Source organism: Brassica napus, chromosome A8, assembly GCF_020379485.1.
Source record: "Brassica napus cultivar Da-Ae chromosome A8, Da-Ae, whole genome shotgun sequence".
NCBI lineage: Eukaryota > Viridiplantae > Streptophyta > Magnoliopsida > Brassicales > Brassicaceae > Brassica > Brassica napus.
This window is the reverse complement of record NC_063441.1, coordinates 18,084,284-18,097,419: the sequence shown is the minus strand read 5'-3', so window position 1 is coordinate 18,097,419 and position 13,136 is coordinate 18,084,284. Positions and strand designations below refer to the sequence as shown.

Below are 13,136 nucleotides of genomic sequence, written 5' to 3'. Positions count from 1 at the left end.
TTTGCTTTCTATGTGTTAACCAATCTTAGCTATAGTCAATTATTCATAAAATATTACAGCAAAATCTAATGATAGTTTATTGTTAATTGGCAATGAATTACTCTTGTTATACGATTTTGAATTATATATATAAGGGCATAGTTTTTTTAATTGGCTTGGGGCATCATAAGATGTTGGACCGGCACTGATTGTTTGTTAGCTATTTGTAAAATCATGTTTCTTATTTGTATAAGAATCAGAACTACCTGTTTAATTTCTTACAAAGTTTCCAATTAAAGCTGAGTTATGTAGTAAAAGGACGTTATAGTTGGGATTACACCCTTATGACCAGTAATTGAGTACAAGTTTTGTAACTATTCATGTATCCATCTCAACTAACATTCAGAGGCACACTCGGTTTTTGTGTGCTAAACTAAAATGTTTTCTAGACTCATAAACTAAAATGTTGGTTGTGCAGGTAATAATTAGTGTCTCTTTTGCATTTCTGCAATGAGGAATGGGCATCTTCATGTCCCCCATTATAAATCATTAAAAGCAGTCACGTTTGGTCCCTTCAAAATTATATATTTGTTACAAAACAACCAAAAAGTGATTAAATTAACATAAGAAAATAAGTAGCACCATAATAGTATATAATCTCTTGTCTCCGAATATAATATGCAAAAACAAACACATTTCAACTGAAAACACACAAAAACCCATTTATCTTTTAATTTGTTGTAATGTACTGATTTTGTTTGACTAATCAACCATAAGTAACATAACAGTTGAAATAAAAGAAAATACTTTTAAGAGTGTACTATTCATCAAGGCTTGAACTGGTCTCCTTGCTCCTCAGCGAACTCCTCAGGCTGTTCGTTCATAATGTTCTTCTCCCATTTAGAGTTGTACGGATCCTTGAAGCTATTCTCCTCCTCGTTGTTGTAGTTGTTGTACGACTGGTCGAAGTTATTCTCGGTCGCCGGAGAAGAATAATAGCCGGCATGGCTTTTCTGATGAGGCTTACGGTAGAAATGACCGTGGTTTCTATCGTTGTAAAGGTCGTAGTAGTAGTTACCTTTCTCCATGAATCTTGCGTCACTCATGCCTTGTCTCTCCATATTGTGGCTGTAACCTTTGAACGGCGTTTCACGTTCTAACTCCGTTCCGTAAGCGTTTGAGTTGTAGAAGCTTCTCTTGTCTTCATTGTTCTCAGAGAAAGACTCTTCCTTAACGTGTTCATCATACTTTTTGTTGAACTCTTCGTTGTTATCGTAGCTCTCCGTCTTCTTGGGGTACTTCTCGTCGTAGTTGTTGTAAGACTCTTCGGTCTCGCTCAGGCTTGGAGTTGAGAAAGTCTCACCGTTGAACTTCTCATCGTACTTGTTGTTGTTGTTGTTGTAGGTGGTCTCGTGACCATATAAGCCATAGCCGTTTTCAGACTCGGGGACAAAGGTAGGATCTTGTTCTTGGTCTTTCTTGTTGGGGAAGGATTCTTCTACAGTGGTTTTCTGGCTGGTCTTGAGAGGGAGGACATTGTTAGCGTTTTGGCTTTTGGGGGATTCTCGGTGGAATTTGCCAAAGAAGTAGCTATCTCTTGCATTGATTTGAGTGGAGAGAAGAACAAGTGTTGTAAAGAAGAAGAAGAAGAGGGAGCTTCTAGTGGAGAAAGCCATGATGTGTTGTGTAGTGTGATAGGGATAACCGGATAAGAAAAGAGACAATGTGATATTGTGGATGTACTGAGAAGTAGTGTGTGCTTATTATATAGAATGAAGCTCTTTAAGTTTTTTTTCTTCTTTTTCTTTAGAAATTGTTGACATTCCTTTGTGTTTCTAATTTGAAATCGTTAGAGCATCATTATCAAAGTTTTTTAGGACAAAGGTTTTTAAGGGAATATAAAAAATTGTTTTTAATTTTTAACTAAAGAGTAGTATTTTTAAAAATATTCTTAATTTTTAACTCCGCCTAAAAAACCATGGATAATGATGTTCTTAGGTGCAAATGGGAACCGAATAGGTGATATGGTTGATTGTGGGTCCAGTGGGGATGAGATGATTTCAAAGAGGTTTCTCGGCTTTTTTTACCTATATGAGAGCATCTCCAACCCCACTTTATTTTTTACTCTAAAATAGAGTTTAGAGTAAAAAATGCTCTAATGGTACTATATTTCTCACTTTATAATAGAGTGAAAAATAGGTTTATTCAAAATATAGAATAATTTATTTATTTTTTTGTTCATTACTCTATTTTCTACTCTAAAATAGAGTACATTAGAGCAAATTCAAACTCTATTATACATTTACTCTATTTTAGAGTAAAAAATAGAATAAACTATTGGAGATGATCTGATTACTTTATAATAAAAAGGTAACCAACCACTTTTTTATTTTATGTTTTTAACTTCGACTAATTTCGTCGAGATGAAAACATGGATCGTATTTTCAGTAGTTTTCTTGATGGTTTATTTAAATCAATGGACCTCTTGTATTTTCTTTGTTTTCTTCCATCAGTGTCATCGTTTCTTAGTAGCTGAGGAGCTATAACCAAATTCAAGCCCCTCATATTAGTTTAGATTGGTAGCATTAATTAGTTAAAAGCTGCATTTTGTGTTCTTTATAAACATTTTTCTTTCTAATTCAGCCTCCTAAAATAATCGACATAACAGTTTCGTATTAATCATTAGATAGCATCGAGATGCTTTCTTATGTAAAATCACTTCTATAGGTGTTTCAAAAAAAAAAAGTTGTTTTCTATAGATCTCAACTTTCCCGATCTTCAAGCAAACCCAAAATCTCAACTTTCCCGATCTTCAAGCAAACCCAAAATGTACATTATTTCAGATGGCCAGACAAAACCACACTTGCATAAAGCTGATTTGAAATGCACCAGTAATTTTATCATCACGCAGTCATAATCAGTCTTGCTTTGTACTATAAGAAAACCAGAGCAATTAATGGTTTGATCCGATTAGCATTTACATGATTACATTTCCAACTGAAGATACTATATGAATTTGTTATTGATAGGTGTTGAAGAAAGAACAATATTTCATTTTTTATATTATGCATTTATATATTTCAAAGGCAATTGTGATTTGCAAATATAACGAGATTTTTCATTGAAATCTACAAGATAAATCTTGGGTGGATAAATAAAACAATACTTTATTTGATTTGTATTTTTTTTCTATTCTGTTATATGTAAAAAATAAATGTGGTCTTAGTTATAAATTAATAAAAGTAAGAAACTAAAAGTAAATACATGCCTCTATGGAGGGGAAAAACGGAGATGGTAGACTCTCTCTCCCTTCTCTCATAAAATTTTTTGAGAGATAGAGAAAGTCGCGGTGGTCCCGTTTTCTGTCTCCTTTCTGGTTCACGACAACGATTCCGGTGCACGGTGGTCTCTATGACGCGGTGTAGCTGGCTTTGACTCCGATGTTTTCGCGATCTTCTAAGCGAAATCATTCGGCTTTGGTTTCCGATGGAATCCGGTGATCGATCGCTTTGTTTGGATCGATTGAGAAGTTTGAGGCCGGAAAAAATGATGGAAAATCGTTTTCCCAATTTGGCTCCGGTGGGATACGGTGGGGTGTGTTTCTGAAAGAGGTGAAAGTGGTGGAAGAATTGGCGTGGCTCCTCGTTTCGGTTGAATTCTGGTGGGTACTGATTAGGTCCGGTGATGTGTTAACCGGTGAAGACGGTGTTTGATACGGCGCCGATGGGTTTGGGCGCCGGCGTAAGATTTGGTCGGTGGAGGCAGGAGACGGTTTCCTCTGTGTCGGACACGTTCGCCTTCGTCGTTGTACACGTGTTGTGTACGTGTTTTTTGGGGAGGGGGTTCTGTTTCGGGCCTTAATCTTGGGCCTCCTTCTTGGATGTTTTATGATGGGTTGTTTGTGGTCTTTCTTTTGTTTGATAATAGTTGGGCCTGTTTCTGTGGCATCTTTTGTAGTTTTTTATCTTTGGTAATAATATACTTTTAGATGGAAAAAAAAAAGTTATAAATTAATAAAAATAAATATGGAATTTTTGGCAAAAATAAAATAAGATAAAAACAATTATTATTACTAGGATTTTTTTTTGTAATTGATATATTACTGAAGCGAGATAATGTTGCTTCAACTTAATTAGCGGTATATAAATATTGTACATTAAAGTATCTCCAACTCTATTTCATAATTAATTTTAAAATAGAATTTAAGATAAAAAATGTTTCAATCTTATTCTATTTTTATTTTATAATGGAGTAGAAAATAAATTAACTCCATAAATGAAATATTTATTTTATTTTTGTTTAACATTCTATTTTTTACGTAAAAATGAAATAGATTTAGAGCAAACTTAACTCTATTATCAAAATTATTTTATTTTATAAAAAATGAAATTTTATATGAGAAATGTTCTACACGGTTTACAATGTTGTCGATACAGTATTATATTTTTTGTTAGAAAAAATAAGAGTTTGCAATTTTTAATTTAGATGCTTACGGCTTTAGTTTTATTCTTAGTTTTTTTCACAGTTTAATTATATATGTCTATTGTTTTCCATACAATCCCTTTCATGAGACAACATAATAAAGTACCATATTCAAAGGTCCAAGTACGTTCTTTTTCTTACCGCCATATGTATATACTGCCATAAATATTTTTACCTAGTAACAAATAAAGCATCAAAATGATGAATTTAGTTTCTTAATTTTGGGATTTTCATCGAAATACTGAATTAGTATTGTGTAACTTTCCAAATAATTTTCATATATCAAAACTCTTTAAAAATCATATCAAGCAAAACAAAAGCTTGCCTATTTTGTGGTGTTTAACTTTATGAAAAAGGAGAAAGAAACAATAAAAAGGGAAAAGAAAAACAGAGAAAGAGAAATTAAGAGGCCGAGTAATAATGCGAGGATTGAGGGAATGATCAGTGATCACTATGGAGACACCAATACGCATATCATGTGACCCACCTAGGAGCAACCTCAATAAATGGAACTGGGGATGCTCACTTCAGTATTTTAACAATAAAATATTATTATCTTTTATATCTATTAATATTTTTTTTGACTAAAAACTTTCAATTTAAAAAAACATAACTATTACAAGATAAGACAAGAAGTGTTATAGTTTGAAAAAGTTAGCATAAAACAAGTTTCATGAAACAGATAATCTCAAACCTATGGAACATCGAATGAAGAGACTAGAAATCTAATAAAGCACTAGAAGACTAGCTAGTGATAAGAACCACGACCACATCGGTCATGTTTTCCCCTCTCTCGAACCGTCTTCCATTTCATATCTTGGTATTTGATAGGAGGTTTTGTCTCTCTCCCACCCTTTATCAAGCAAAACGAGTTAGCAAGCTCAATCTCAACTTCATCCACAGCTCCTAGCACTGCAAAATGAAAAGGACTCTCAAATGTAGTAGCTTGGGGAGTCGTGGTTAAGAGATCAACAACTAAAGGTTCATGGACTTCATTGTTGATAATGCTTGATGGAAGAATTTCCATAATAGGTGTTGTAATGTAGTGGAAGTAGACTGTGAATCTACTAATATGTTATATCTATCAATATTGCATTTAAGTTTTAATTTTTATAACATCATCAATCATCAAAAGCTTGATATGTGTCTCTACAGTATCTAAAGAGGATCTCAAGTTTTTTTATATAAGATACAAGTTCTCATGTATTTGTCCTTTCATCTACTTTCTGATTTTTAATTATTATTTTGTGGAAATATTTTGGATAAAAATCTCTAAGCGACTATGTACAGTCTGTAGTCTCTCTATTCACTATTGTGTGTGACTGAATTTCTTGGGTCTTACATTAATTTCTATATTTCATCATACATAGATATACTAATAAGAACTGCAACTTAATTGAAGAGACCGTGTAAAATTTCAAATTTCTTTACCAAGATAGTTAGGTTTCTCTGTAGTAGATAATATCATTATCTGTGACTGTAATCTAACATCGAAATTAGATAGATGATAGGAAATATTAGGATTTTGTATAAACAAACAAATAGATTGTCAACGGAAAATGAGATTAAATAACTTCCAGCAACATTGACTAATTTCTGGAGATGACTATGACAGAGTAGGTACTTCTCGTTCTCAGACATATACTCCCTCCGTTTCAATATAGATGATGTTTTAGAAAGTTTGTTTTGTTTCAATTTACATGAAGTTTTGAGATTTTAAGGAAGTTTTGAGATTTTAAGGTTAACTTTAACTTTATTAGAAACTGTTCAACCAATTAGATTTTACAGTCTTTTTTATAATTGGTTAACTGATTTTAAAATTATATCTTTAAAATATTTTTCTAGAGAAATGTAATTTTCTTAAACTTTGTGCACTACTACAAAACATCAAGTATTATGAAACAGAGGGAGTATATGACTAGGAGACATATCAACCATTCAAAAAACTAAAGAATATGAATGGGCATAATAGTGACCGTGACCCCTTTAACGAAAAAAGAAGAAGGTTAAATAAGAGAAGAAAACAAGAGAAGATCTGCAATAAAATACTATCTCCGTTTCATAATAGATGATATTATTCCTTAGTGCACAAAGATTAAAATTTTTTTTCTTTCTAAAAAGTAGTTTTAAAAATCTAAACTATTAAAACAGAAGTACAAATAGTACTTAGCCCTGAATTTTCCTCAGTAATTACAAAGAAATGCCACTGATCTTATCTCTAAACTTTTAGTTTAATTAAAAGGCCTACATAAATTTAACCATGAACATTAAAAGCCCATAACGTTAGATTTGTGGGACTATTATCGTTGTTTGGACCTTAAAAAAAATCTCGGTTTAGTAACATATATAACACGGTTTGATCTAAAATATCAATAAACCGGTTTGTCCAACTAAGAAAGTTACGGCCCATTATTTTGATTAAGGTGAATTTCATTGTGCTTGATTACTATGTTTTTTTATGATCATACAACGATTTAAATAGATAATATAAATATGTTTTTTTTGTCAACAATATAAATATGTTATACATATATATATTCACGTTATATCTTTTTTTTTTGTAGAATAAGTGGTTTAGTATAAATACTAAAATGTAGTTTTTTCATCTATCCAACTATCATACATATTCATTTGCAAAAAATCTAATCTTAAATTATTTGTCAAAGAGTCTTTGTCTTTGGTTTTGGAAAAACCATATTAATATAAATACAAATAAATATAATATATATGTGATTTACGCGGATTATAGATCGAATAAGAAATAACGTATGTAACATTAGCTTACATACAAACTATCAAAATATGAGACTAAATGAACAAGGTCACACATATATAAGTTGTGAAAAAAGAATTAAAATTTATAAATATTTAAAATTATAAATTGAACAAACCCGCGCGGGTGCGCGGGTCAAAGTCTAGTATAATTTAAAAATCATTCAACCAATTACAGAAATGACTACAACATCTAATTGGTTATACAATTTTTAATAAAATTAAAAATAACATAAAAATATCAAAACATCATCTATTTTGAAACAACAAAAATCTTCTAGAACATCATCTATTATGAAACAGAGGGAGACAGTAGTAAACAATTCGGTGTAAAAGAAAAAGAAGAAGAAACAAGACTAATGCAATTAATCAATCAAAGACTCAAAGTTGTTTGGATGGAGATTATGTGGCGTGACTAACGGAATGGGACTAGACAAAAGAGGTTGTGTGGTAGGATTAGGATTGAACAAAATATTCATTTTTTTTAATTTCTTTCAATTTGAACCAAAAAAATTAGGATATCTGTAATTTACTAAACAAAGAATATCCACAATTTTATAAAATAAAAAAAATACTAATATGCAATATCACAAATACTATTAACAATTTTAGAAACGAATATCTGATCCGATCTTATATATTTTATGTAAGTTCAACAATATTTTATTTATTAAATGGACTATTTTAGTTATTAGAGTTTTAAGAAGTAAATAATTTTCTTATAATAAAACATGATTGTTTATATTATTTTGTATTTTATATTATTATTAATTTTAATTGTATTGATTGAATCAGATATCCAGTTAAAAATATAAATTTTTCTGGATATTGAATCGGTCTGATGATTAATTATTTGTAAATATTTTTAAAAAATTCAGATATTTGATTCTTTGTCTACCACTAAATATGAGTGGTCGAGCCGTGTAGGACCATGCAGGCAAGTAACCAACCCTTTTTTTCTTTTCTCTGGACTACATATCAATACTATTAAAAGGGAAGAAGTCTTAAAAAATCTACATATATAATTATTTGGACTCTTTCATTTAACTCATTATTTTTTGGTCTTACCTTAAACTTAGACTAACAATATGTTACCATGTATTTCTCTAACAATAATTTATTCAATTCATTTATTTATTCAAATATCACTCCTACATCTTAATCATTACTATTACTATATTTACCATTTTGACTTTTAATCATAAAAGCATTGAAACTAATGTTTTATATTATCACTTTTATCATATAATATATGATTTAAAGCAAGAGAAGTTACACGATATATATGTGTACATTCTAACTTCCTCTTTACTTTATAATAACGTAATCATATCATATATAAACTTTCCTACTAAAATCTCATATTATATACTAAACTTTCAACCGTCTATAGTTTGATAGATATTTTCATATTTAAAAATGAGTTTTCTAAAAATATTTCATCAACCATATTTTTGTACAATAACATTAAAAATCTATATCAAAAGGTTGTTGGATCCGATATGGACGTAATGGATCCACATCTGTTCGGGTATTTAGGATCCTAAAAAAATTCGAAATATCTAAAAAATCTGAAAAATATCTGAAACACGAAAAGTACTTGAAACTCCAAACAAATAGCCAAAAAAATTCAAATACCTAAAAATTAAAAATCTTATTCAAAATCTGTAATTGAACTGAAAATACCCAAAATTTTATCCAAATACCCATTTTTTTTACTTTGAAAATTTATCTGAAATCAAAAACTATAATCGTAAACCAAAAATCTAAAAAAAAAAATCCATAATACTGGTAACATATTCGAAATATCCAAATATACCTAATAAACAAAACATATTTATGAACGGGTCTAGGGTAGGATCCAGACTCAAACAAAGACATACGGATCCAAAAAAACCCCAAATATGTTTTCTTCTCTGGACTTGAACTAAACCTATATTTCCGGGTCGGTTCGGTTTGTTTTTTTGGTCCGGATATAATTCTCATGCGTAAAAGAAATTTACGTAAAAGTATACATATAAAATATCAAATAAACTAATTCATAGATTATATAACTGTTAAAAATTATATTTTCGATATAATAAGACTTTGTATTATAATATAATCCAAAAAATCTGTGCTTTCCAAACGCGGATCAAAATCTAGTAACATATTATAATTTAAGGTATTACTAAAATTTAGTTATTCAGGCTCAATCTTTAAATCTACATCCGAAGGGGAAACTGTAAAGCTACAATCTTTGAATGCAATTATTATTAACAAAATATTATCTAATTCTAGTTTTTGTTGACGTTTTATATCTCTATATATTAAACTAAATACTATTTTATTTATTTTATCTTTAATACATATATTTGTTCCACCCACTGCAGATTTTTATTTTATTGGGTTACCGTTATCGTCAATAAAGGCTGTGTCTCATAGTAGTGTTTGTTGAAATTTGATAACAATCACAATAACATATTCGTATAATTGAAAATCTCTTAAAATAAAAAAAAACTTAACCTAACTTCTGATATTTAATCTATCTATAAAATATCGGTTTGACCAAACAAGAATCTGTAGAATAATGCACATCAAATGAGGAATGATCAAAGAAGAATCACAACAAAAGTCAAAAAAACATTAACAAAATCACATAGGAGGTGATTGATTAGGTTGTAACTGTAGAAAATTTACTTTAGCATTTTATTTGTAGGATTTTTGATTTAGCTTTGATTGATATAGTTTTAAAATTTCCTACAGCCAAAAAAATGGGGCTTTAGAAAATAAGATGTTTACGGCTATTTTTTGTGTGTTTTTGCTGTAGCTTTAATTTTTTGGTTGTACCTTTAAAAACCAAGATAAAACATGATTGGTAGTATTTAAGGTTGTAGATGAAAATTAAAGATAAAGTCACTTCCTACAGCCCAAACAATCACCCTCATAGTTTCATAAAAACATTAAATGTCATTGGAAAGGGAAAACAAAAACAAAAACAAAAACATTGAAGAGCATTGAGCGAATGGAGGCGCTGCATTACAAAGACACGAGACTCTCCATGTGATTTGTGTAAACGCTCATAGAGTCTGTTCGGTCGTTAGGAACTCCATGACTGCGTCTAAATTCATCACCCATAAATCCTTCAAAGAAGGCTTCTCGAGTACTGTTTCTCCTTGGATCAAAACTTTTTGGTGCAAAAACAAGCTCACCAGCATCAGTAATACCCTTCAATTGCATATAAATCCTCCACTCGCTCTTAAAACGTACATGAGACAAGCATTGACGCGTCCATTCGTGTCCATCTGCATCTTTCAAAATATATAATTCGCCATCACCACATGGAAAGTCACGAGTAACTAAGGCTAGCCTTCCCTCATAAGTTATCATATTATGCGAAGCTCATTATTATACGATGACCATCAGTATCAAGAGCATCATAATACATAATCCCATTGAAGCATAGCCCATAACCTCCTCTAGTTAAGGAATGCATAGGGCAAAGTCCTTTGGTTATTATTCTCCACGATTCTTGAGCTCCCAATGTAAGAATCAGAGGCTTTACATAATTACTTCCATAATATAATCACAGTACTTTGTGTTTACCCTCCAATGGATCGTAACCTAAAAAGGACTTACGTCTATCAAGCGAGATGTGGATGTGCTCTTTGGGATGTGGTAAGGTAAAAACCCGACGCAAGCTTGGGTTCCAAATCCGTGATCCATATAATAAAATCAAGCCCTGGACGCTCTCTGATCGCAGATAGCTATCATAATAAGAGTTTTTCATATGATAAGACCCGTCAGGGTTCTGGTTTTGAGGAAACGAGAAAACTAATTGTTTTTTGTGAAATTCGAAGGTTAGCAGAAGATGTGGACCGTCACGTGTTAGCTGTGATGAGGACCGAGACGAAGGAGTTGATAAAACTCGGAAGTGTGATGAAAGAAGACCAGAGCTTCGAGACACATTGATATCTCACGATTGATTTGGCAGGAAGTCTTGGAGTATCTCCAAGGTCAGATCAAGAGGAATATGATTTGGTTGTGATCTATAATCTCTGGATCTCACTCGTCTTCTTCTCTTCTTGTTCTTCCATGGCTGATTCCTCAACAATACTTTCTTCTTAAAAACCCTCGTTCTTTCTTTCCAGAGTTACATTCCCCTTTTACTAGAATCATTTTGTATTTAGGGTTCAGTATATATATAAACTTCGTATATATAACGTAGAGGGCACGCTATTTAATAATTTAGCAACAAATACATTATTACAAATAATTATTATAGAAAACTATCTATATAATTATTTTAGAAATCAGTTTCCTAATTCACCTTTACAAATATTATTTTATTTTTTTTGTAAATCTCACAAATAATATTTTTGTTTTTCGATAATTTTTTTGATTAAATTTACAAAATATTGATCATATCAAACTAAAAATATTGATCATACATATTTTCCTTACAAACTTACAAACGTCCATGAAGCACGGTTTGATGTGCCATTCGTGTCCATCTGAATCTTTCAAAATATATAGCTTAACATAAATACTATAACCAAAGGAAGCAATAGCTCACACTAGTCTCATATGAGTCCTATGACACGATAAAGAGCGATCCTCAGGAATTTTTTATACTATTGAAGCTTTCAGATCATTTGACATCAAAGCTCATTATTATATCATGATCATCACCAAGAAGATGAGCTAGATAATACTGAATCCAACTGAAGCATCGCCCATATCCTCCCGTTGGGCGATGCATAGAGAAACGTTCTTTAGTTAATATTCTCCATGATTCTTGAGCTCACAATGTAAGAATCAGAGGCTGGTCGGTATATTAATCAGATGATACACGAAGTACTTTGTGGTTACCCTCCAGATCATATCCTAAACAAGGCATACAGTTTTTACTCTGACGGGGATGTGTTCATTGGGATGTGGTAAGGGTTAAAACCCGTCTCAAGCTTGGGTTCCAAATTCGGAACAAGCAAAACCAAGCCCTGGAAGCTGTCCGATAGCTGAAAGCGGTCATAAGAAGTGTTTTCCATATGATAGCTGTAGTGTTGAGAATAAGACCCGTTAGGATTCTGGTTTAGAGTAAAAGAGAACTAAGAACTTTTCTTCTAAGAAGAAGATTAGCAGAAGACTTCGTGGCTGTTTCGAGGACCGAGTTGGTAAAACTCGGAAGTGTTATAAAAGAAGACCAGAGCTTTGACACACATCGATATCTCCAAGGTTAGATCAAGAGGAATATTATCTTGTTGTGATTTTTGATCATCTTCATGTGTTGCTCTCGGGATCATTCCCCTCTTCCCCTTTTGTTCATCCATGGACGATTGCTCAACAATACTTTTGTTATAAAAACCCCAAAATCATTCATGCGTTTTTATTTGAGATGTTTCCCCTGTTCCCCTTTTGTTCATCCATGGACGATTGCTCAACAGACTAAAACATGTTTGTCAAACTAGTCCATAAAGGTATAAATGATCAAATTATGTTTTTCATTAAAAAGTTAAATAACAATTATATATTTTTATTAAAAACATATTAAATAAATATTTAAATAAAAAATCAGTTTTTAAAAAAAATTTAGATCAAGAGGAATATTACCTTGCTGTGATTTTTGATCATCTTCATGTGTTGCTCTCGGGATCATTCCCCTCTTCCCCTTTTGTTCATCTATGGACGATTGCTCAACAATACTTTTGTTAAATCCTTCTTGCGTTTATATTCGTGATGTTTCCCCTCTTCCTCTTTTGTTCATCCATGGACGATTTCTTTTTTTTTTTTTTTTTTTTTTTTTGAAAGAATTTTAAATTTATTCAAAAAAAAAACCTTGGTACAGAGTTTCACTGCTACTTTCTTTACAAACTCATCCTATAGCTCAAAATACAAAATTCTCAACTAAAGACAAGCTGCCTCAT

At 31.4% G+C, this 13,136-nt stretch overlaps 1 protein-coding gene and 1 pseudogene across 1 annotated transcript; both read right to left on the bottom strand.

Moving 5' to 3' along the window:
* Positions 1-597: 597 nt before the first annotated feature.
* On the bottom strand, positions 598-1,749 carry LOC106360048 (protein E6-like). Its single transcript, XM_013799651.3, has one exon. The coding sequence runs from the start codon at positions 1,653-1,655 to the stop codon at positions 807-809; it is 849 nt and encodes a 282-aa protein (XP_013655105.1). The 5' UTR covers positions 1,656-1,749; the 3' UTR covers positions 598-806.
* An 8,424-nt stretch (positions 1,750-10,173) lies between these two features.
* Positions 10,174-11,362, bottom strand: LOC111198470 (annotated as a pseudogene).
* Positions 11,363-13,136: the final 1,774 nt, after the last annotated feature.